This window comes from Abramis brama (genome assembly GCF_963993115.1).
Source record: "Abramis brama genome assembly, chromosome: 16".
Classification (NCBI taxonomy): domain Eukaryota; kingdom Metazoa; phylum Chordata; class Actinopteri; order Cypriniformes; family Leuciscidae; genus Abramis; species Abramis brama.
The window spans coordinates 5,147,406-5,172,485 of NC_139978.1; the positions used below are offsets into that span (position 1 = coordinate 5,147,406).

Here is a 25,080-nt window from a genome sequence, read left to right on the forward strand (position 1 = left end):
GCGCTCGACTGATTTGTTCATCAGTTCATACATTAAGCCATATATAATAATAAACAATGTGACAGAAATTTGCCAGTCCATATACATTAATAATAGGCAAGTAGTGATACGAGTCCTCCATATGTCTTTGTCAGTTACAGTAAAGAATGACAGTCCGTTGAATAGTTAAATTAATGCACAATGTGTGCATTGTTTTAATAATTAAACAGTCCAACTTCAGTCGTTCTGCCTTTTATCACCTTCACCACAAATACATCTTTATAACGGGCCTCGTTCATAAAGCACAAGCACAATGGGTTTTTGCTAATTCCTCACAATTCAATACAACAATTTACATCGCAAAGATTTACACAAAAAAACTCCCAAGTAAATTTAAAGTTTTTTTCCCAACATTTACTTCATTTCCGGATATGAAACTGTAAAACTGTTTGCAAATAAAACAAACATGGATCTAAAAGTTAATCAAACCCTTAAAGGCCGTTCACACAGAACTTGTTTTTCATTCCACTGCACTACTTTTCCATTGTTTTCTCTATAGACGTGAAGAGATGGCCGCGTTTGACCACGCATCTTTTGCAGCCTCTCACGAATGACACGCTGTTTAAAAAACATGACGCTCAGGTTAAAAGTAGCTGAACTTTGTGTTTGTAACGTCTCTAGGCACATGCCAGAGGAATGGGAATAAAAGGCAAGGTATAGTGTTTTTAAATGCAAAAATGTTAGTTGAGAATAGTGTCTTTCTCAGAATAGTGTCTTCTTGCGCATGACGCATCATAAAACGCAGCGCTAGACTAAAAGTAGTTTGATGTTTCAATTACACCATGTAAATGTCTAGAGGTTAACAAACAAAACTGCATGCGTTTTGTGGAAGAACGCTGATTTGTGCTTCGGCTCTGTGTGACTACTGATGAATATTACCCTTCAACTCTGTTAGAGAGATGCATATTAAAATGTATCTGTACAATAAAACACTTTACTTGCTCGTTGAGTAATAGAAACGCCATTATCTTTAATAAAATTTCAAATCCCTCAATTCTTATATATTAAATAAATAAATATTTATTTTTTTCATATTTCTTATTAGTGCAATATTAAAAAACTGATTACAAACTGATTATTTTTGTATTATGTTTAATATTTGTGTTGTATGTCTCTTGATTCTTGACGCATGTATGCAATTTCCCTCAAAAACCATCGCATCAGGTCTAAAATTATACTTGGGCTTATCATAGTGAATCAGGGTGAGACAAAAAAAAATATTTTGGAAGAAGGATTGATGATGTATTGACATTTAAATGTTAATCTTGAACAAAAAGAAGTTACATGGTGTTGCTACATTTACACAGAAATGCATTCAGTGTGAATCACGCGTCTGCTCGTTGCGCTCACGTCTCGCATCTTTTGCAGTGTCTCATACGTAAGCTGCATTTTTAGGATGCCGTGTCATGTTAAAAGTAGTTCAACTTGCTATACCTTGCACTTTTTAAATGCAAAAATGCATTCGGTGTCTTTTATGGCATCTTACACATGACAACGTTCCAAAAACTCAAGTTAAACTAGTTTGACTTTAAAAACCCTGTCTATAGTTTATATTTTTTCATTCCACTGCCCTGCGTCTTGCATTCTGAAACGCTAGAACGCGATCTGTGTGAACGGCCCCTCAGAACGTCTGTGAACCAATCAGAAGCAAGAACATCATCATCATATCATCATGGCTTACAGTAATTACTGCTGTCAAACAAAGTTATTTTAAGAAAATATTCCATAACAAAAACTGGTATTGCTGCATTCATGACAGGTGCAGCCGTGCAGGACTGACCCGTTCAGCTGTTCTCACAGTTTAAGAAACCCTTTGCTTTAATGTGGTTTCAACAGATGAGTTATGTTAGTGTGTGTGATCAGAGCAGAAATAACCACAAAACATTAGCTTACTGCCCGCTAGATCATTAGGACAACTCAAACTGAGAGTCCCGTGGAGTGTTAGTGTTCCTGAGTTCCCAACGGATGTCATAAAAGTCGCTGCTTCGGTCAGTGCGCTCAAATTATCCCAAAAGTGCTTGTTATAGGCAAGTGTCTGTCTCTTCAAGAAATCCCACCACCACTGAAAGCTGTGAAAACATGAAAGCTTCACGGTCGCGCTGTGTAAAGGGGTCATCGGAGGTCGAGCATCGAGACAGTGCCTTCTGTGATTATAATGTGGCTGCCACCCTGAGGGGAACAACATGCGTGTTAATGAAGGGATCATATGCTTGTGTAACGCATGCGGATGGGTTAAAGGTGAAGGCTGATGTCACTACCGTAAAAAGAGGAGGTTCTTTGGGATGAGGGTGAAAGCCTTTCTGAGTGCAGGTTGAGATCTCCTCCAGGCCATAGTCTGTCAGTTTGAAGTAGCCGGTCCTGTGAACACAACATCCGGCTGAATGACAATGCAGTGTTACACACACTGAGTGGCAGAAACACTGAGCGGCAGCATTAGTTTTCAGTGTGAATGCCACGAAAAACACGCAAAACACATCTAAAACGGTAAAGTGCTTTGAGATTGACTGTATAAATAGATCTGAGGTATATTTTTACAGACTGCCGAAAGCTACAGAACAGAGAAGTGAATGGATCGCTGCAAATCACAGAAACAACTGGATCCGGGCAGAGAAAGGTGGATTTGCAGTTTTCATTTTGTGTCAATATGCTGAATTTAAGGGTAAAATCATACCCTATATATTGTATTGTTATATATTGTAATCTGCCATCTCATCAATTAAATATTTACCATCGTATATTCTGCATAATTGGATGTTTTTAAATAAACACTGACAAAAAACTATACAAGTTTTAGGGCTGGATGATATGATGATATATATAACATTGATGTCAGTGATCACAAGGATTTAGATCTATATTGTATTTATATAAAGCGTTCACAGGCAAATTTGCTTTATGTATTTCCCCGATGTCGAAATCAGGCTCATATAAATGTCAGGAAACACGATTCCTGGCGGCATGTCAATATCACTGGATCACTGGATCTTTGGTAAGTTGTAAGGAACACTATAACGAGCTTCAGTTTAAACTGATAATCGTTTGTTTTACTCGTGTTTTCGCAGTTTCCTCTATTAACTCCAGTCACTCAGCAGCTCTTCTGCCACTCAGTCCGGCTGAGGGAGTGTGTTCCTGCGGGAAAGTGACGTCAATGCAAACCCTCTATAAAATAAAATCACACTTTTAAAATTCCAGTTTTTTCTAAAGACTGCGGGAACCCTGGTTCATTAATAAACCCCAGTTATTTCTAAGAAAACCCTAATATTTTATATATCTAATGCAGTGACATTCAGAGACTGAAGTGTGCCACTCGTGCGGTCACTGCTTTGATCTCTGTCATTGCTGGACTTACTCGTTGAATTTGGGCGAGCAGACGATGGCGATGGACTCGGGCAGCATCATCTGGTACGAGCAGTGTGTGTGCAGATCAACGCTGGACAGGAATGCGGTCTGAGTCGGGTGTGTCTGTGGAGCAGACCTGATCTGTCACACATCTGATCTGAGAACTGTATGCCTCTGACATATGGGGAAATAATCACGGAAAGATGATTACTTGCTCTTTCAGCTCAACAACAGGGAGTGTGGGGGGGGATATGAGATTCAAACTCAATTTATAACATTACATGCTATGGCTGATATATACTGTATATATATTAGTGCAATATTTAAAAACAGATTCTTTTTGTAGTATATGTTTAATTGTGTTGTATGTAACATTGTTTGTGTTGTGTATAATCCGACACTACATGTTTCTAATGAGATTACAGGTCATCTATGTATAGTTGAGAAGGCAGAGACTGACGTGTATCCAGCCCAGGGTGATGAGGTTGTGCTGGTCCTGCACCAGAAACAGCTCCTCCTCATTCTCTGTGTCACAGTAATCTGGACCGCCACACTGCTTCGGCACGATCACGTGCGTCACTGTGAACGCGTTCATATTCTGCAACAGGCACACACACACACACACACACGCTCTTAATGCATTGTACTGGTAAAGCCTATCCAAGAATATATGCATGATATACTATACAGACTAAAGTATTGGGAAGAGAAACTCCATCCTAAAATTTAAATTCTCTCATCATTTACTGCCCAAGATGAATATGACTTTCTTTCTTCAGATGAACATGAGTGTGAATGTGTGAGCAAGTGAACGAGTGAGTGAGTGAGTGAGTGAAAGTGAGTGAGTGAGCGAGCGAAAGTGAGTGAGTGAGCGAAAGTGAGTGAATGAGTTAGTGAGTGAGTGAGCGAGTGAGTGAGTGAAAATGAGTGAGTTAGTGAAAGTAAGTGAGTGAGTGTGTGAGTAAGTGTGTATGTGTAAGTGTGTGTGAAAAAACAAATACAATTTGTAACTAAAAAACAATAAACCATTGCTTCTGTCATGAGTTCACACTTGAGGTAAATGTCAGCATGTTGTGAAGTCTGCTTCCACATCACTTCCTGCATTTAACAACACACTTATGTCATGAATTACAACATGCTGATGTTTATGTCAAGTGTTATTTTCCTAAAGTGTTGCATCAAGGATTACTGTCGTGTTCGTTTTGTGTGGTTTTTGAAGTGCCATATCTGGGGGTCTGGTACACTTGCATTAAATGGACTCACAGCGATGGATTATTTTTCTAAAAATCTCAATTCCACAGAAGAAAGAAAGTCATATACATCTGGGATGGCATGATGAGGGAAAATGATGAAGTATACCTTTAACAGCCATCCATTAAAATTAAAATTAGTTGATAACATCAAATTATCCGAAATAATCTGCAGCGTTCATAAAGTTCAAAAAAAGCTAAAATGTAGGTGACGTAAAAAGTATGAAATCCGACAGAAGGACCTTCATACCAGTCTCCCACAGAGTATCCCACAGGTTTCCACTGCTCTTATGGTGTTGCTATTGGCTATTCGCAGAAATTTGCCACAGAGTTCAGCAGGAACAGCAATCTGCCGTAAACCATCAACCATTGTAGCTGAAACACACAGAGAAACACTGTCACAACTAGAGATACACCGATATGAACATTTTGGCCGATACGATAACCGATAAATCTTTACATTTGAAAGCCGATAACCGAATATTGTTATATTTTTTATAATTTTTGAGAGCCTGATTACAAAAACAAAAGTCTCACCAGTAAAAGCCATGTCCCAAACACACAATTATAACATTCTCATGATAATTTTATGTAGCCGATATGACAGACTTGCGCTGAACATGACGCACTGAACTGTATTTTCCTTTTTTTAAGTGATTCCAATCATATTTCAAGCAATTCAAAACCATCATGTTGAACAGTGCACATTAGAAAGAAACAATCCATTATTTATCGGCTTCAATATATCGCCAAAATTTTCTTATTGGGTCGATAACGATAACAGTAAAAGTGACAATATATCGATACCGATATGGTGGCCGATATATCGTCACAACAGAAACTATAAACATAACTATAACATCATAAATGAATATATATCGGCCGATATATCGTCACATCAGAAACAGAAACTTTAAACTTAACTATAACATTATAAATGAACATATATCGGGCGATACCGATGTGGTGGCCGATATATCGTCACATCAGAAACTATAAACTTAACTATAACATTATAAATGAACATATATCGTCCGATACCGATGTGGTGGCCGATATATCGTCACATCAGAAACAGAAACTATAAACATAACGATAACATTATAAATGAACATATATCGTCCGATACCGATGTGGTGGCCGATATATCGTCACATCAGAAACAGAAACTTTAAACTTAACTATAACATTATAAATGTGGCCGATATATCGTCACAACAGAAACTATAAACTTAACTATAACTTTATAAATGAACATATATCGTCCGATACCGATGTGGTGGCCGATATATCGTCACATCAGAAACTATAAACTTAACTATAACGTTATAAATGAACATATATCGTCCGATACCGATGTGGTGGCCGATATATCGTCACATCAGAAACTATAAACTTAACTATAACATTATAAATGAACATATATCGGGCGATACCGATGTGGTGGCCGATATATCGTCACAACAGAAACAGAAACTATAAACATAACGATAACATTATAAATGAACATATATCGGGCGATACCGATGTGGTGGCCGATATATCGTCACATCAGAAACTATAAACTTAACTATAACATTATAAATGAACATATATCGTCCGATACCGATGTGGTGGCCGATATATCGTCACAACAGAAACAGAAACTATAAACTTAACTATAACATTATAAATGAACATATATCGTCCGATACCGATGTGGTGGCCGATATATCGTCACAACAGAAACAGAAACTATAAACATAACGATAACGTTATAAATGAACATATATCGTCCGATACCGATGTGGTGGCCGATATATCGTCACAACAGAAACAGAAACTATAAACATAACGATAACGATATAAATGAACATATATCGTCCGATACCGATGTGGTGGCCGATATATCGTCACATCAGAAACAGAAACTTTAAACTTAACTATAACATTATAAATGAACATATATCGGGCGATACCGATGTGGTGGCCGATATATCGTCACAACAGAAACTATAAACTTAACTATAACATTATAAATGAACATATATCGTCCGATACCGATGTGGTGGCCGATATATCGTCACATCAGAAACTATAAACTTAACTATAACGTTATAAATGAACATATATCGTCCGATACCGATGTGGTGGCCGATATATCGTCACATCAGAAACTATAAACTTAACTATAACATTATAAATGAACATATATCGGGCGATACCAATGTGGTGGCCGATATATCGTCACAACAGAAACAGAAACTATAAACTTAACTATAACATTATAAATGAACATATATCGTCCGATACCGATGTGGTGGCCGATATATCGTCACATCAGAAACTATAAACTTAACTATAACATTATAAATGAACATATATCGTCCGATACCGATGTGGTGGCCGATATATCGTCACAACAGAAACAGAAACTATAAACATAACGATAACGTTATAAATGAACATATATCGTCCGATACCGATGTGGTGGCCGATATATCGTCACATCAGTATCAGGCTGCTTCATGTGTAATGAGGTTTGAGAGCGAGTCGTACTGTTGTTGCTGAGGTGACCCGGTTTAAGTGAGCGGTCAAAGGTAGGCGGGGCCGGCGGAGCGCTGTGATTGGCCAGCGGGCTCTGAGGGGGGGTGGGGGACGCTAGATAGGGCAGCGGTGGACCCTGGATCCCGGGGATGAGCAGCGAGTCCTCCTGCTGGGACGCTGGAGAGCTGATCTGGTGCCCGTGATCTTGCCGCTCCTTCTGTCGGATCATGTCCTCGAACATGCTGAACTGCTCCTGCTCTCGCTGTCTCCTCTGCATGTCCAACACACGCTGCCTCTCCAGCTCCAGCTCTCGCTGGCGGGACAACTCACGCTCCAGCACTTCTGCTTCCGCACGCTAGTGGACCACAACACGATTCATGAGGTTAAACACACGTGCATCGAGGGCTGGGTATCGTTTGAATTTTAACAATTGTTCTACGTTTACACTTCTACATTCCACACATTTTGTAACATTTTATTTAAGTTCAAGAGTTTCTTTAACACTTTTTTATCTTTATATATGACAAAATTGAAGATGGACAGTCCTGTTGTGCATCTAGGGTTGGGTATCGTTTGAATTTTAATGATTCCGATTTCAGTTCTGCTTATTGATTCCGATTCTTATCGATTCCGATCCTTATTGATTCCTAATTTTGATTCCAATAAGGTTAAAAAAAAAAAAAAAAACTTAGATATCATTCACAGTCTTATGGCGCGTTTCCACCGAGCGGTACGGTACGGTACGGTACGGTACGGGTCGGTACCCTTTTATTTGCGTTTCCACTGCCAAAAGTTGAGAATGGTACCAAAAAGCCGAACCGTACCGTACCACTTTTTGGGTACCCTTCCGTTGGGGTACCTAGCACAGTGGTACGGTACTAAAAGGTGGAGCTAGACTCACTGCAGGACGTTGATTGGTTGACAGAGAATCGTCACTTGCGCGTGCTACGAGGGGAATGACAACATAAGAAGCGCCATTTTTTTATATACAGTTTAATATAATATACTGTTACTGTGTCACGAAATGTAATTTTAAGAGTTTTTCAGGCGAGAATGTAGTTGTTTAAAGCTCTAATCTGTGGTTTATTTATAAAGATGATTTGTTTTTCCCCGGTTGTGAGATCCATGCGATCAGCGGGCGCTCGGCGCTCATGTTTCCCGGCTGGATGAGCCTTTCCTCGGCTAAGTTAGTTCTTCTGACGTTCGCCGATGACTCCGACGGTAGTGGTTAAACATGAGATATAATTCGTCTTGTGCAGACCTAACGGGCGATCTTTGGTCTCGTGAATATATAATTCGTTCCCTGTCAATCGTTTTGACTGAGGGCTAAGTTTAGTTTCATATTATAGGCTATTTGTATTTAACTTTACTGTTGTAATGTTAGACTAGCGCAGCATTTGGACATTTGACTGAATTGTTTGCTTTATTTCTTATTGTATAGCTTCTTGTACCTTTTACTTAAACTTTTATATTGGCTATTATTGATAAAACTGAAATTTTACAAAAAGAAATATGGTTTCTTGTCATTTTCTTATTACAAGATTATCACTGATGTTCATTGCAACATTTGTACAAATGCATATATTGCCTGTAATGTGTAATTTTTTTTATTATTTAAACGAAAAGAGGTAACGTTAGGGTTGTGTTTTAAATCGTTTTGTTATAAATAGAATAACGTATAACGTGCAGTGAATAATCAATATGCGTTGCGCATGAACCACATTTGTGTCCCTATAATGTTTAATTTATTTAAATGAAAACGAAAAGAGGCAGAGTAGTGTTTTATAACATATTTCGTTTTATTGTTGCTTAAATTTGTACATACAGAGTAACAGAGATAACCGGAGTAGCAGAGCGAGCTGAGTGACGCTTTTAAGAACGCGCTGTACCATGTGCATGTAGGAGTGAGTCGCACATGGCAAGTACAAACTTTGCGTACTTAATATTGAGAAAAGCCTAATGTCGGCGCTTGTCTTCTTGTGACAAACATGTCGAGGAGCAAGAACAAGATCTGCTGTATGTCATCCATTGTAGTTTACTATGTTCTTCTTCGCGCGAAAATTACGTCGATCGAAACACCACGCCTATCAAGTAAGGGTACTGTTGGCAGTGGAAACGCTAGCCAGATCATGGTTAACAGACCCGAACCGTACCGTACTGTACCGTACCGTACTGTACTGCTCAGTGGAAACGAGCCATTATTGCAAAACATTTAAGTAGCTGAATATCATGAACAAAACTCAACAGGCTAAAGAACACTTACACAAGGAACGTTTGCCTGTGGTTTAAAAACACCATAGAAAAACAACTAGCCTGACTAATATAAATGTAAAGCATTATTAAAGACAGGTAAACACTCTGAACAAAAGAACAAATTAGCAATTGCAACAAACAAATACAACTGAACAAAAATACGATTGAAATGAACTTTTAAGATTTCCAGGTATTCAGGTACAGAAACTGTAATCAAATGTAAAATAACTGCACTTTATAAATAAAATATACATTACAAATATAGTTATGAAAGATATTCAGTCAAGAACAGCGAGTGAATTTTCTCTGTCTTTTGTTGTTTGATTTGTGCTATTATAGAGACGGCAGCAGGAATATTAGTGTTATTATAGAGACGGCAGCAGGAATATTAGTGTTATTATAGAGACGGCAGCAGGAATATTAGTGTTATTATAGAGACGGCAGCAGGAATATTAGGCTGCTGTCACTTTAAGAGCTGCACGGATCCAATAGAGTTACAAATGCCTTCAGCTCTGAAAACAGCGTCAGCTCGTCTCACGTTTGAATTGTTTAGTCATATTGAAATGCTCACAAAGGAATCGATAAGAGGAATCGAAATTTTATAACAAGTATCCGATCCTGACCCCAAGTATTAGATTCCAGAATTGGAATCGGTTTTCGATTCCCAACCCTACGTGCATCTTTAACTTTGAGATTGATTGCACCAAAAACATCCATATTTCATTCCCAAAATCAATAATACATACAGAAAATTACTGTTTTACTATTGTTTAAAAATAAGTCTATAATAGACAATTATTTGTATTTTTAATTTAAAATTAAAATATTACTGTAATAAATATATTATATAATTATTTTATTTTGCATTATTTCGTAAAGCAGTGCCGCAAATAATACCAAGTGTAAACGCTTTAAAATTTTGTAATTCAATTTACAATATATGCACTGGAAGTCAAAAGTCTGAAATAATTATGGTTTTTAAAGAAGTCTCTTCTGCTCACCAAGACTGCATTTATTTGATTAAAAATACAGTAAAAACAGTAATGTTGTGAAATATTATTACCATTTAGAATAACAGTTTTCTATGTGAATATATAGTGAACTGTAATTTATTCCTGTGATCAAAGCTGAATTTTCATCATCATTACTCCAGTCTTCAGTGTCACATGATCCTTCATTCTAATGATGATTATTACTCAATAATTGAGCACCAATAATAATGCATAATAATTAATAATGGTTCTTAATGTTTAATTGTAACGACATAATCAATTTCACCTGTCACTGGTTTTAATGTATGTGTTGAGTATATAATATATTCATGCAGAATAATGGAAATTAAATAAATAAATGTCCAGATGAAGTATGATAAAGAGATTAGGGGAAGAAAATGTGTTAAACTTTCAGGTAAATAATGTGACAATGCAAAAAAATAATAATGGCCCTAAAGTTTGATTCATTCTCTTCATGCTAAATATAATAACTGATTTCTTTCTTTCGGTTTTGGGGTGAAATATGACTTGTTCTTAACAGGTTTAAAAAATCCCTTTTAGTGCATGATAATGTTGACCAGCGTTGGGACAATGTGCCTCACCTTTTTGCTGCTATACTCCGCATATTCTCTCTCATATCTTCTCAGTAAATGTTTCTTCAGCAGCTCCGCTTGAGGGAAAGCCGTCTCCTTCAGCTTCTGCGTGAGGAGCAACAGCAAAACTAGGACCACTAACAAGATATGATGAGATTATTGATCAAAACAATCATTTTCCATCTAGACTTCACTAGACTACGTTACCCTTAACGTCTCCTTCTTCTCAGCAATATTAGACAGCTTATATTCTGGATGCTTAGGAATCTTTTCAATGAAAAGTCTGCAGGGTTAAAAAGAACAGGAGTTAAACCTGTTGCAATTAAACTAAAACATTACTAATATTACTCACACTCCCATTCCAGTTAAAGGGACACTCCACCCAGAAGTGAAAATCCTGTCATCATTTATTCACACACACTCATGACTCTCTTCTGCGGGAACAGAAACGTTGGGAAGCAAACCACATCAGACTCCACTGACTTTCACTGTTACAGGGTTTTAAGTTACAAGACTTTAAGCACTACTTTATTTTTTATTTTTTAAGGACTACAATCAGAGATCTCATTTATCAAACAATATTTTTATTATCTTTAAAAAAAAAAAAAAAAAAGGTAAATAGATCAATAAAAATTAACTAATAAAACAAAATGGTACAAATAAAGTGCAGCACATGCAATGACTGTGTTAACTTTAACCATTGAAAAGATACTATAAGAAAGATATTGCTTTCCTTATTCAAACTGATCTCTTCTCCTATGAATATATGATTGACTTAAAGAATAAAAACTGTATCATATACTTGGATATTTATATGAGCAATATCAAGCTCATAGCCATGCAAAACACCTCTATATCTACTGTGTGAAAAGATTATCGTTTTATAAACACAATTTTATTTCCCATAAATTGAATTTCAATAATTCAAGCACTTTTCAAGTAATTCTTCATAAAAATGGCTGTTTTCAAGGGGGTTTCCAGGACTTCAATTTCAAAAAGTCAAATACTTCAAGTACTTTAAACACCTTGTTCGAACCCTGTTGTAAGGACAAAAAAACAAAACAAAAAACACGGAGACATTCTCGTTTGGAACGAGCAGGGCTTAATTTGAGCCGGAACACGCCGGAACATGTTCCGTCACCTCCGACATTGGATCCGGAACCTTTTTTATTGGATCCGGCACCTCCTGTGTCACTAAAATTAATTGCCTAAATGAAAAAAATAAAATTACTGTTTGTGTAGTGACACATGACTTGCGCGCTTGTTGTACTAGTTGAGATTGCTGTTAGTCTTGATCGTTTCACTTTAACTTTTTCAAATACGCTGGCCAGTCAGATCCCAAACAAGCAAAAATCGTTTCCGCTGATCAAGAAGGAGACCACGGTGGACACAGTAGCCTAGTATCGACATAATATCTCGTTATTTCGACAAAATAAGGGGACATTCTAATCTGCATTAAGCCACATTAAGCGTTCTTATAATGGTTTTCTATGGGAGGAAAATGCTTAACGTGTAATTGCGTTCATATTCTGGGCTCATCTGATTTTTTGTACATAGCATAGCCTACTTTGTTATGATTTTAGTATCATAATGATTAATAAATGCACGCACAATTATCCGTGAACTTGATTTGAACAAATGCCTTTCAACTTGTGTGTGCAAAATTCAGAATTAAATGAATGTGCCGCAATTTGTACAAATAGAGAGTATGTAGGCCTACTATACTGTTGTAGCCATTAAAAAAGCGCATTTAGTTTCATATTTGTTAAAATATTATAATGTTATTATTTTTAATTTTTTTTAATTTATGTTGATTTATTAAAAGTGAACAGCACGACCAGGATGCGCAATATGAGACATGGAGCGGGTCAGACATGATTTTGACCCCTTCATCAAGTTGTTTTGTAGAAAGCCTTTCTTTAAAGGAGCCGTATGTAAGATTGTGGCCAAAACTGGTACTGCAATCACTTTCAAATTACTGTAGAGCGGTGTATCCCCTCCCCCTCCCCCTCCCCCCTGACTCGAGGTTGCCAGATAGGATGCAGGATCCAGCACGAACGTTTGTAGCTGCAGCTGTGGTAACTAGAGCAGAGCTGGCAACCTGGATGCCGAAACACAACTGACTTCGTGATTGGTAGACAGGTGGAGGGTGGCGCTTCAGGCCAAAACACAACATGACAACATCAACATCAGTTGAGGCCTGCAACTTCACTTTTTAAATGACAATATCCTGGCCGGACAACTGTTGTCAGTGATATAAGTATTTGAAATGAACATGATTTCTTAATGTCTAGTGACATATCAGGGCCATTTTATGATTAATTGAAATACATTTCTTACATACAGCTCCTTTAAAGTGAATTTCGTTTTGTATAAATTGTATCTTAATTTTAATAAATTTTTCATCATCCAATTGCCTGGATTTAATGAATAAGAAGCAAATATAACAGACAATCATGGAGGCGCCCGCGCACTCACTTGCATTGCACGTGAACTGGAGCACATCCTAACTTAACGAAACTCAGTGTATGCCTCACACAGACATGAAAAATACATCAAATACACAAAGCTTGAAATGTCTTTAAACGAAATAATTCAAAACGAAAAAAGAAAAAGGCTACTCTCTGATTATGTAATCCATTAGGCCTGTGCATTTCTCTCTATAGGCGCGTTCACACGGAGATGGCGATCGTCAACTTCATCTTTGCAGCCAAGTCGACACTGTCAGAGAAAACACTTGTTTATTAATAAAAATCAATACACGCGTCACCGGATTTACAAATGCACATCTTGCTTGTTGCACGCACACATATTATGTCGAAATAACGAGATATTGTGTTGAAATAACATTATTATTAATAATAGCCTACATCTTTTAGAATATTTGATTGAATGCTGAATGTTGCGCTTGTTCAATTTAATAAAATTAAAACTTTAATTGTGAATTAACATAACTGAATATTAAATATTTAGTGACCAAGTTTTGTGCAGCTCCCCGTCAATGATCTAGCACCCCCTCAGCACATGCGTTAAAAATTCTCTGGCGCCGCTCCTGCAGAGAAGATAGCAGGCAGTGTAAAAAAAAATTTGTTCCGTTACCTCCAACCCCCGTTTTGAGTCGCCGGATCCCCCCCCCCTCTGTGCTCCGGGACCTCCCACTTTACAAATTAAGCACTGGGAACGAGTAAATGATGACCGAACTTTCATTTTCGGGTGGAGTGTCCCTTGAAAACAGCGTGTGGTTCAGAGGTCTTCTTTCTCACGTGATGTATTTGTTGTAGAGGACGAAGGCGTGCTCTGTGTTGCCCTCCTCGCCGTACACTTGTGCCATGCGGATCATCTCCATGCCCGAGCGGAAGTATCTGCGCACCGGCACTGCTTCGTTCATGTCCACCGAGCTGCCCTTCTTCGTCAAGGCCCTCACTCGCTCATCTGGGGTCAAACTCACGTCAGCGTGGTCCAACATCATGTCCCCAATCTACGCCTTCAACCCTGCGAGGAAACATCACAGACAAAACACCATTTCTGAATGAAATATATATTACACCCCAGCCATAAACACCTATTCAGCATCTTAAAGTGACAGTTCACTCAAAACTGGAAATTCTGTCATCATTTACTCACCCTCATGTTGTTCCAAACCTGTATGAGTGTCTTTCTTCTGTTGAACACAAATAAAGATATTTTAAAGAATGTTGGTAGTCAAAACAGTTGACGGTGTCCATTGATTTCCATAGTAGGAAAACTGTCCAACTGTCTAGTTACTGACATTCTTTAAAATATCTTCTTTTGTGTTCAGCAGAAGAAAGAAATTCATACAGGTTTTGAACAACATGAGGGTGAGCAAATGATGACAGAATTTTCATTTTTGGGTGAACTATCTCTTTAATGAATGTCAGATGCATTTACATATAGAAGTCTTAAAGGTACAGTAGCAAAACAACGAGAAGGAGTACAGTCGTATAAATTAGTGCAAGAAACATTTACTAGCATAAAGGCCCGTTCACACCAAGAACGATAACTATAAAGATAACTATATTAGCGTTCACCCGCGGACAATATCGTACTGTTTATTCTAAGCGCGTGCTCGTCTGTCTCTTTAAATGCTCGAGCTCGTTACAGCAGGAATGAATTCTGATTGGCTGTCAGTGTTTTTATCGTTCATCAGCTGGATAAAATCGTTCTGAAAGTGATTCCAAGTTAATATCGTTTCTCTGCGCTTTTATCGTTATAGCTGTGGTGTGAACTCTGCTATTCTTTAATATTGAGAACGATTTTTATAACTATATTATCTTACTATCTTTATCGTCCTTGGTGTGAACGGGCCTTTATACGTTGATCAATAAAAACCCAGGTGTTAAAATATATGTACATTCTTACACTAGTTTGTATAATAAACTGCTGAGTGAGTAGTGAACTATTTACTGTGTTGCTGACAGAATGGATCAAATAAAGATGTGAAATAAAGTGTAACATCTCTAAACAAGTGATATTTCCCATTCAAACACTCACATTACATAGTTTTGCGTCATATAAAAAATACCCAACAACTAGAAACGCTTTCATTCTATATGTGGATTGTTATGGTATGTGTAATGTTTATGAATATATATATATATGCAGCTAGCTGGCTAATGTTGGAATATAACGCTTTAAAAAGCCTTACCCTGGTAATAATGACAGTCAGATCACATTCACAATAGCTGAGGAAACCCGTCCATCGCCTTTAGCTGTATTTCATGAGGATAAAAGAGCGTTAAAGTAGTTTCTGTGGATCTGTGTCCATCCTTGATCTCAAACACTCCCTCACTTCCTCTTCCTGTGTGTGTAAAGCTGATCTCAGATCAGTGTTGTCTGTCTCCCTCCACAGGCGTGGGAAGGTGTTCATGCTCACTGACTGATCGATCACAGCCAGGGTGTGTCTGTTAATATGTGACTGACTGATAAACTGTGTACTTACTGCCGTTAAACCAGGAAGCATTCGTATATAAATCATTTATAGGATATTACAATTATTATTATTAGTCATTATTATTATTGGTGTTGTTGTTATACAGGTGAAACTCGAAATTTTTTAATATCGTGCAAAAGTTATAATTTTGATGATTATGGCTTACAGATTATGAAAACCCCAAATTCAAATTCTCAGAAAATTAGAATATTACATGAAATCAATAATAAAAAAGTATTTTAAATACAGAAATGTCGGCCCTCTGAAAAGTATAATCATGCATGTATATAGTTATATATACTAAATATATTAGTTTCATCTTTTAATTTGAATTACTGAAATACACGAACTTTTGCACGATATTAAAATTTTTCGAGTTTCACTTGTAATAATAATAATAATAGTAAAATGTTGTATTAAATGAAAAATAATATAAAATAGAAGCATTTTGATAGCGATATTTTGATATTTGTTATAGCATAAACATTTTGTTTAAATGACTTTTGATATTTCTTATTAATATTTTTTAAAAAATGTAAGAGTCATTAATGTTAAATACTAAACTATTTTATTTAAGTTTTTATTTTGACAATTTAGTTGATAATAATTGAATTACTGATAACAGACAAAGCAGAACCCTAGTAAAAGAGATTAATCGGAAAGGTAAAATGTTATTCTATGACTTGTATACAGGCATATTAATATTTACTTATTTAATTGCCCATATTTTAATTGAAGATATGTCATAGTAGCAACACTATTAATGCAAATTTAATGATTCCACTCAGCTAACCTTTAGGTTTTAATGAAAGATGTCTGAAATGTACATATAATTCATGGAAATACAGAATAATAACCCGCATTAATTACAATAATTATTACGGTAAATTTTTAAATAATAACAATAGTAACAAACAACATGCCACTCAGGGCCTTCTGTGCCAATTCTGGTGACCTATCTTACCCCAAGGGTCTAATTTATTAAATTTTTCTCCACAAATCCCTCATTAACAAATAGACACAAATTTTTTTTTATTAAGCGTAATACAATGTCGTAGATGACGATTGTCTTAGAGACACAGAATTAGATCAATTAACCTCAAAAAACAGTTTAGACTGACTAAATCTCACAAATGTTGGTATTCGGATGAAATGACTAAATTAAAAAAATAGCTTAGTCATTCTGAGTAAATGATGACAGAATTTGTCTGTGTGAACTGTCCAATGCAACAAAAATCATTCATGTAGTCCCAACACAAATAAATGAAGTAAACTTCAGTTTCACATGTATTTAAGTGGATTGAACAGTGAAATTAAGTTAGGATAAAATGTAGCCTATAGAAATTGAGTATTGGTTTAGCTCTAGTTACTTGAACAAGCAGAAGAAAAAAATTCTCAGTGTAGTTTTCAGTTATTTTATTACTACAACTTAAAATGAAAAATGTTGCCATGGCAAGTATCTGAAATATATGGAAGCTTGTTTCCACCACAGAGTGAGAAATAAAAAAGGTAATTGCGACTTTTTAATCTCACAATTCTGACTTTTTTTCTCAGAATTGCATGTTTATATCTCGCAATTCTGACTTTATAATACGCAATTGCGAGATATAAAGTCAGAATTGCATGATATAAAGTCGCAATTGCATGTTATAAAGTCAGAATTGCAAGATATAAAGTCGCAATTGTGAGAAAACTGACTTTATAAGACGCAATTGCGACTTTATTTCACGCAATTCTGACTTTATATCTCGCAATTCTGACTTTATATCTCGCAATTCTGACTTTATATCTCGCAATTGTGAGATATAAAGTCAGAATTGCATGATATAAAGTCGCAATTGCATGTTATAAAGTCAGAATTGCAAGATATAAAGTCGCAATTGCGAGAAAACTGACTTTATAAGACGCAATTGCGACTTTATTTCACGCAATTCTGACTTTATATCTCGCAATTCTGACTTTATATCTCGCAATTCTGACTTTATATCTCGCAATTGCATATTATAAAGTCAGAGTTGCGAGATATAAACATGCAATTCTCGCAATTGCGAGTTTATATCTCATAATTCCGACTTTATAACACGCAATTGCGACTTTATTTCACGCAATTCTGACTGTAAACTCACAATTGTGAGATAAAAAGTCGCAATTATCTTTTAAAATGTTTTATTCTGTGGCGGAAACAAGCTTCCATAGAAATATGAAGTTTTTTTTTTCAGTTAATGTTTATTTTATTTCAAGCAATGAATTTTTTTAATAGTTTCAGTTTTTGTTAACAATAATAACCCCATATTCAGGTGACAAAGACGAGTCAGAGGAAAAAACCTTTATTCAGTTTTCTTTTCAGTGTAGAAAGAACATCACTCATGAAAAGGTTGCAATAGTGGTAAAAGACAGACCACAGTAAACAGGTAAGGTAAACCCCGTCTCATTCGTTACCCACATAATTATTCAAAATAGCTCCTTCATTTCAAGAAAAGTGGTTGTGCAAAGCCACCGGTTAAACGTCAAATCACAGGCTCCACAGAGAACACAGCGGGCATCACAGTAGGCACAGCGAGAGTGCGATAGCGGACAACATGGCACCCCATAACATATCCATGTCCCGTTCTTAGGATCAAGGGGTGTATGCGCATCTGTCCTTTTGTTACTCATTTCTGGGCATTGTCTGGATTTGGCACAAGAATCTCGTCCATGAATCCAGCACGGGTTATTATACACCGAAAAACATCTTTAAATGAATCAGTGGCTGCTGACAAGAACACTAATTCACTAAGAATGTTGTTTCTTCGTCAGCCGAACGGTGGATTTACTCCAGAACAGGACGGCGTTTTGATGAATGAAAAGTGCAACTTGTCAGAATCAGGGCTGAAGTATTTTAAAGGGTCGTTCTGAGGCTTTTTGGACATTATAAAGGTCTTTTTTTTTTTTTTTTTGCTTTAAAACATAAATTAATGTTCTTTTTTTTTTTGCTAAAGAAAATGTAATGTTTAATGGAAAAATATAAATACACTTCTCCATGACACATAAACATAAAATATATATATGTGCTGGGCAAATTAAAAGTTTGTGTTCACGTAATATATGAGTATGTAATGTGTATTATTTCGTATATATAAATACTAACATATGCATTAAGAAATATTTGCATGTATATACTGTATATATACATAATTTATATTATATATAAATATTTTATATATAAATAACAAATTTTTCTTAAATATATACATGCATGTGTGTGTATTCATATATACAAAATAATTATACACAGTACACACACACATATATTATGTAAACACAAACCTTTATTTTGGATGCGATTAATCGTTGCCCAGCACTAATATTTGTGTGTGAATCTGAACTGAAAATATCCTTATTGTTGAGTTGTGTGAAGATGATTCATCGTCATTCTTAGTGTGTAGAATATCTGTAACGCAGGAGCATGTCAAGAGCTCACTCCTTCACTCATCTACACCGACAGAAAGTGCAATTCACACGCCCTACACATGTGTGATCAGCTTCAAGAACTCGTACAGAACAATTCTGATTCATAAATCATTCCCATTTTCCCATTAAACATCAACAACCAACACACTCTCAAAAATATACACACAGTTTCCTTCTGTATGACACAACTCGTCCAGCAATAACGTGAGAAAAGAAAAAACAAACAAGGAAACTCCACCAAAAAGGCTCGATTATTAAATAGAAAGAGGCCACAGATTGAACCAACATCTACAGTACCGGTATTATGAATTTGATTTATGTATTTGTAACACTAAATGAATGAAGATCATGACCCCAGTTATCATAGATCTATGTTTCCAACATACCTGACATGCTATGAGCATCACTTTTAGATGAGCTAGTGAGGATCTGCTGTACAGCGTTCGTGAATGTTAATATATGCCGCATTATTAATAATTCAAGTTTCAAGATCACAGTTCAAATATTTCCATTCATCCCCTGCTCACTCATCTGACTGGACTTTCTCACTGCAAAACAGAATAAAAAAGACACAAAAAGTCATTTTTCAAAGGAAGAAAATGTACAATTTACAAAGAGGTAAAAAATTCTACATAACTTTTTTCGACAGCTTTATTTGATTAACTCTGATCAGTTACATGAGCAAAATCAGGCTGTTGTTCTTATGATTTCATTTGAACGATATAATATGTTGCAGTTGTTAATTAGGTAACATCATGCGTTTTATATACGTGCCATAGCCGAGTCAAACATGCATTGGGTTAAACGACAAACAACAAGAGCATCCATGATAAAGATAAGGAAAAATTATTTTAAAATCTAGTTTACAACACATTAAAATTATTTTTCAAAAGAAAAAATTATATTTAAAATTCTCTCTCAAAAAAAAAAAAAGTTCTCCAAAAATGTCATGTGGTGTAACCAAGAAGTGACGTTTTTCTCGAACACTTTGATGCGAAAGTTTCTAAACATATTTTTCAAAATAAAACATTATTTTTTTTACAAATATTATTACGTTTTGGGAAGTCTGAAAAAAAAAAAGAAGAAAAAAAAGCTAATTGCTACTTTTTATCTCGCAATTTATTTTAATTTTTTATCAGAATTTGAAAAAAAGTCAGAACTGTCAGTTTATATCTCAGAATTGCGAGTCAAAATTGCGAGATATAAACTCGCAATTATAAAAAGACTAAATTTTTAATTACATACATACATTAATTATTACATTAGTAATTACATACATACAGTACATGCTAATTCATGCTGGGAACATGCTAATTCCTGCTAACAACGTGTTAAATGTGGCAAAACATCTTAGCAATATGTTAATTAATGCTGGCAACATGTTAATTTCTGCTAAAACAACATGCTAAATCATGGTAAATCAACGAGGTAATTCATGCTAGCAAAGTGTTAATTGATGCGATCTAGCCAGCTAGCTGGCTTTTAAAACTTCTAAACTAAAACTTAAACTATTTCAAACTGAAAACCTTCAAGCTTTTAAAGCTTCTTCAAACTTTCCGGCTAGGCTTTCTCAAGCCAACTTAAAGTTTGCCTAAACATGCTAATTCATGCTGGGAACATGCTAATTCCTGCTAACAATGTGCTAAATGTGGCAAAACATGTTAGCAATATGCTAATTAATGCTAGCACCATGTTAATTCCAGCTAAAATATGCTAACAACATGCTAAATCATGCTAGTAATGAGGTAATTCATGCTAGCAAAGTGTTAATTCATGCGATCTAGCTAGCTAGCTGGCTTTTAAAACTACTAAACTAAACTGAAAACCTTCAAGCTTTTAAAGCTTCTTCAAACTTTCCGGCTAGGCTTTCTCAATCCAACTTAACGTTTGCCTACAAAATAAATGAACATTAACAGAAGCGTTAACTCTCTGCGTGCGCGCATCGCTACTCACATGCTGGTCGAGTTTTTGGTAATCCGATGTTTTGGGTCTCCGTGAGCCTCTTGACCTCCGACCCTCGACGACAAAAGCAATGATCTATAGGAGAGGGGGTGAAAGGAACAACGGTCACTTCATTGGGCATTAAAAAGCAGCAGGAAAAGCTCTGTCTGATGAGAGGCGCACTAACCTTGCGCTTGTTGTGGCTGGCGATATAAAGCACCGCCACCAGAATGATGGCCGACACCAGATAGGCGAAGAAGTGGCTGCTCTCTGCGCTCTCCTTGAACTCGTCATCCTCATTTGCTTTTCTGTCCTTTACCAGGTTCAGGTTTTTGTGGCCAGGTTTACCCTGGTCATCTGAAGGATTATCACCAGTATCGATATTGCCATCATCACCATCATCTTCCTCAGGATCATCTACATTTTGTCCCTCTTGGCTGCCCGTAGGAGCCTCAGGTTCGGTCTGGTCCTCCTCATCACCTTCATCACCTTCAGAGTCGGTTTTCTCATCAACATTTGAGTTCTGCTCATCTTTGGTTTGCTCCTCGTCTTCAACATTTGGTTCAGTTTCATCTTTACCCGTTTCTTTTTCACCTGCTTTATTAAGATCAGGTGTGTTTGGCTCCTCTTGGTCTTTTTTAGCGTCGTTTGGATCATTTTCTCCTTTATCTTTATTTATAGCAGGTTTAGCTGGTTCACCATTTCCAGGAGTCGTCTCTTTTGTGTCTGTCTTTGATTCATCATCTTCATCATCTTCATCAGGTTTATCAGGTTCAGGGTTGTTTTGTTCACCAACTTTATTCTGGGCAGGTGTGGACGGCATCTTTACTTCACTTCCGTCTTTTCCATCAGATGTTTCCGGAAGTTTCTTATCAAGTTCAGCTGTTTCCCCCCCTTTGTCTTCTGAACCCTCTTCAGGCACTTTAGGGTCGGTTCCCCCATTATCTGGTTCATTCTTGCCAGGTGAGGTCTTATTTTCTCCATTTCCATCTGGTTCAGCTTTGACCGGTTGAGCATTTGAAGGTGTTTTAGGTGCTGGATCATCACTGTCGTCATTACTTTTATTTTCAGAGCTATTATTTGATGTTTGTGGAAGGTTATTGCCATTTGCTGCGTCCAGTGAAGTAGTTTTCTTCTCTGTGCCTGGTGGTTCACTGCTTGGCACTGGACCGGTGCAAACTGAAAAATACCACAAGAGAGAGAATCACAATACAATCTTGTGCTAGCACACCGTTCAAGCCTATAGCGTCATCAACACACCCACTGAGGGAATATCTTATGGATGAATGGTGAGTTTCTCAGACTTAGGTAAATCACTGAAGCTGAAACACAGAACTAAGACACTTCATGTTGCTTTTTCTTTTAATGTGCCACCCGTCTGTCATTTCTAACTGATTTCCTGAGAGATACATGATGACTTCCCAGCTAAAATATATTATATACACTACCAGTTAAAAGTTTTGGATCGGTAAGATTTTTTTCGTTTTTAAAAGAAGTCTCTTCTGCTCTCCAAGGCTGCATTTATTTGATAAAAACAAAACAAAAAACAGTAATATTGTTAAATATTATGACAATTTAAATTAACTTTTCTATTTTAATATTTAGTAAAGTGTAATTTATTCCTGTGATCAAAGCTGAATGTTCAGCATCATACTCCAGTCTTCAGTGTCACATGATCCTTCAGAAATCATTCTAATATGATGATTTGATGATCAAGAAATATTTCTGATTATTATCACTGTTGAAAACAGTTTTTTACATTTTAATTTTCAGGATTCTTTGATGAATAGAAAGTTCAAAAGAACAGCATTTATCTGAAATGGAAAGCTTTTGTAACATTAAACACTACCGTTCAAAAGTTTGGGGTCAGTCGGAATTATTTTATTTTATTTTTTGGGGGGAAAGAAATAAAATAAATCAAAACTTTTATTCATCAAGGATGAATTAAATTGATCAAAAGTGACAATAAAGACATTTATAATGTTACAAAAGATTCTATTTCAAATAAATGCTGTTCTTTTGAACTATCTATTCATCAAAGAATCCAGAAAATAAAACGTTTTCAACATTGATAATAATCATAACTGTTTCTTGAGCATCAAATCATCATATTAGAATGATTTCTGAAGGATCATGTGACACTGAAGACTGGAGTAATGATGCTGGAAATACAGCTTTGATCACAGGAATAAATTATATTTTAAAACATTAAAATAGAAAACAGTTATTTTAAATTGTCATAATATTTAACAATATTACTGTTTTTTTTTTGTTATTGTTGTTGTATTTTTAATCAAATAAATGCAGCCTTGCTGAGCAGGAAAGACATATTTTAAAAACATTAAAAAACTTACCGATCCAAAATTTTGACTGGTGGTGTGTATATTAAATTAATAGGTCTGTATTTGTTTTGTTTATTCTAAGCGCGTGCTCGTCTGTCTCTTTAAATGCTCGGGCTCGTTACAGCAGGATGGATTCTGATTGGCTGTCAGTGTTTTTATCGTTCATCAGATAAAATCGTTCTGAAAGTGATTCCAACGATATCGTTTCTCTATATCGTTACAGGTGTGGTGTGAACTCTGCCATTCTTTAATATTGAGATCAATTTTTAGATCTATATCTTTATAGCTATCTTAAGCCTAAATGACATTAATCAGATTGGCTGGTTTAAGGGGATTTCTGATACTGGGAGACCGGCTTAAACCAGCTCAGACCAGCACAGCAGGTTTTGCTGTTTTTTCGGCAGGGTTTCCACAGGCAATATTAAACACGTCCCAACTTCGCAAAGTGTAAACAATGGCCTCAAACAGGAAGTCAATCACTCCTTTGCATAATTTCCACTAACAGGAATGTGGTTTAACCAGTGACACTCTTGACCACGTTTACAACAGAACGTGCTGTCAGGATTTGCAAACGCGGAGAGAAATTCGTATTCTAGATGACTAATAATTAACTAACATGCAAAGTAAACGCACAGATTTCTGGATACAGTGAAGTGATTCACAAGTAAACACGTCACGAGCTAACACGTAAACACGTCAATCTAAGTCAATCTCACAAACATCATCTGACTAGCAGTATAAGTAGAGGAACACACTAACTTACCCCAAGACACGCAGAGGACAACTAAACACAGGGTTGTTAAGCGCAGCATGGCTTCATTCAGCGATACTGTAATTCAGTGGCACGAGACTGAACGATGACAGTGGAGTGAAAGCCAACGCACTTCCGGTTCAATAAGAGCGACTTCCGTGTTTACACACAGTGCGCGTGGTGAGAAATAGCATGCGGACTGGATTTCCGGGACGGATCTAGTTCAAGAAAGGATCCTATTGTCATATAGTGTAATTATATATTTTTGTTGCTATATTGTTTGGACATGACATATTGTTCAATAAAATAAAATGAAACATAAAAAAAGTTGTTCAGAATAGATTTGAGATTGAGAATGGCTTTTAAAATGCGATTTAATTCAACGCTGCAGGTTTGTATAGATACAGTTTTTACATTTCATACTTAATTGTTTACATGTTTGATTTCTAAACACGTATACCTTGGTAAAAAAAAAAAAATATATATATATATAAAAAAAACCCTCTAATTTACTCTATATACTGGGGAGACCGGGGCTAGTTGTCACAAGCTGAGTGACAGGATTAGGCAGGATTATTATCGTTAAATAAAACTAAATATTGGTTGAAAACCCTCAATTTAATGAAAATTGGAAATGTTGCCTTGCCAATAAA

The 25,080-nt window shown here is 36.2% G+C and overlaps 2 protein-coding genes across 3 annotated transcripts; both read right to left on the reverse strand.

Annotated features, from left to right (window-relative positions):
- Positions 1-165: 165 nt before the first annotated feature.
- stambpb (STAM binding protein b) lies at positions 166-15,821 on the reverse strand. 2 transcript variants are annotated; one of them, XM_084087286.1, is made up of 10 exons: positions 15,659-15,821; positions 14,256-14,484; positions 11,200-11,275; positions 11,002-11,097; positions 7,167-7,509; positions 4,879-5,003; positions 3,839-3,976; positions 3,389-3,501; positions 2,298-2,397; positions 166-2,208 (listed from the first exon to the last, which is right to left on the reverse strand). In XM_084087286.1, the coding sequence occupies exons 2-10, from the start codon at positions 14,459-14,461 to the stop codon at positions 2,152-2,154; spliced, it is 1,254 nt and encodes a 417-aa protein (XP_083943412.1). In that variant the 5' UTR covers positions 14,462-14,484; positions 15,659-15,821; the 3' UTR covers positions 166-2,151. The 2 variants fall into 2 exon arrangements, with proteins under 2 accessions (XP_083943412.1, XP_083943413.1); XM_084087287.1 differs by lacking the exons at positions 166-2,208; positions 2,298-2,397 and having other exon boundaries at positions 3,373-3,552.
- A 3,901-nt stretch (positions 15,822-19,722) lies between these two features.
- Positions 19,723-24,588, reverse strand: tgoln2 (trans-golgi network protein 2). The gene is made up of 4 exons (XM_084087289.1): positions 24,440-24,588; positions 21,522-22,513; positions 21,347-21,430; positions 19,723-19,941 (listed from the first exon to the last, which is right to left on the reverse strand). Exons 1-4 carry the CDS (start codon positions 24,486-24,488, stop codon positions 19,939-19,941), a joined length of 1,128 nt encoding a protein of 375 aa, XP_083943415.1. The 5' UTR covers positions 24,489-24,588; the 3' UTR covers positions 19,723-19,938.
- Between the last annotated feature and the right edge of the window lie 492 nt (positions 24,589-25,080).

What these genes read in the sequence shown, in the direction of transcription:
- stambpb (XM_084087286.1), bottom strand. Translation starts at nt 14,461, where the DNA reads ATGATGTTGGACCACGCTGACGTGAGTTTGACCCCAGATGAGCGAGTG. An exon ending in GGGTCACCTCAGCAACAACA is followed by an intron (nt 5,004 to 7,166) that starts GTACGACTCGCT and finishes TGTGTGTTTCAG; the next exon opens with CTACAATGGTTGATGGTTTA. An exon ending in TCACCCTGGGCTGGATACAC is followed by an intron (nt 3,502 to 3,838) that starts GTCAGTCTCTGC and finishes TCTGCTCCACAG; the next exon opens with ACACACCCGACTCAGACCGC.
- tgoln2 (XM_084087289.1), bottom strand. Translation starts at nt 24,488, where the DNA reads ATGCTGCGCTTAACAACCCTGTGTTTAGTTGTCCTCTGCGTGTCTTGG. An exon ending in TGTCCTCTGCGTGTCTTGGG is followed by an intron (nt 22,514 to 24,439) that starts GTAAGTTAGTGT and finishes GGTATTTTTCAG; the next exon opens with TTTGCACCGGTCCAGTGCCA. An exon ending in CCAGCCACAACAAGCGCAAG is followed by an intron (nt 21,431 to 21,521) that starts GTTAGTGCGCCT and finishes CCTCTCCTATAG; the next exon opens with ATCATTGCTTTTGTCGTCGA.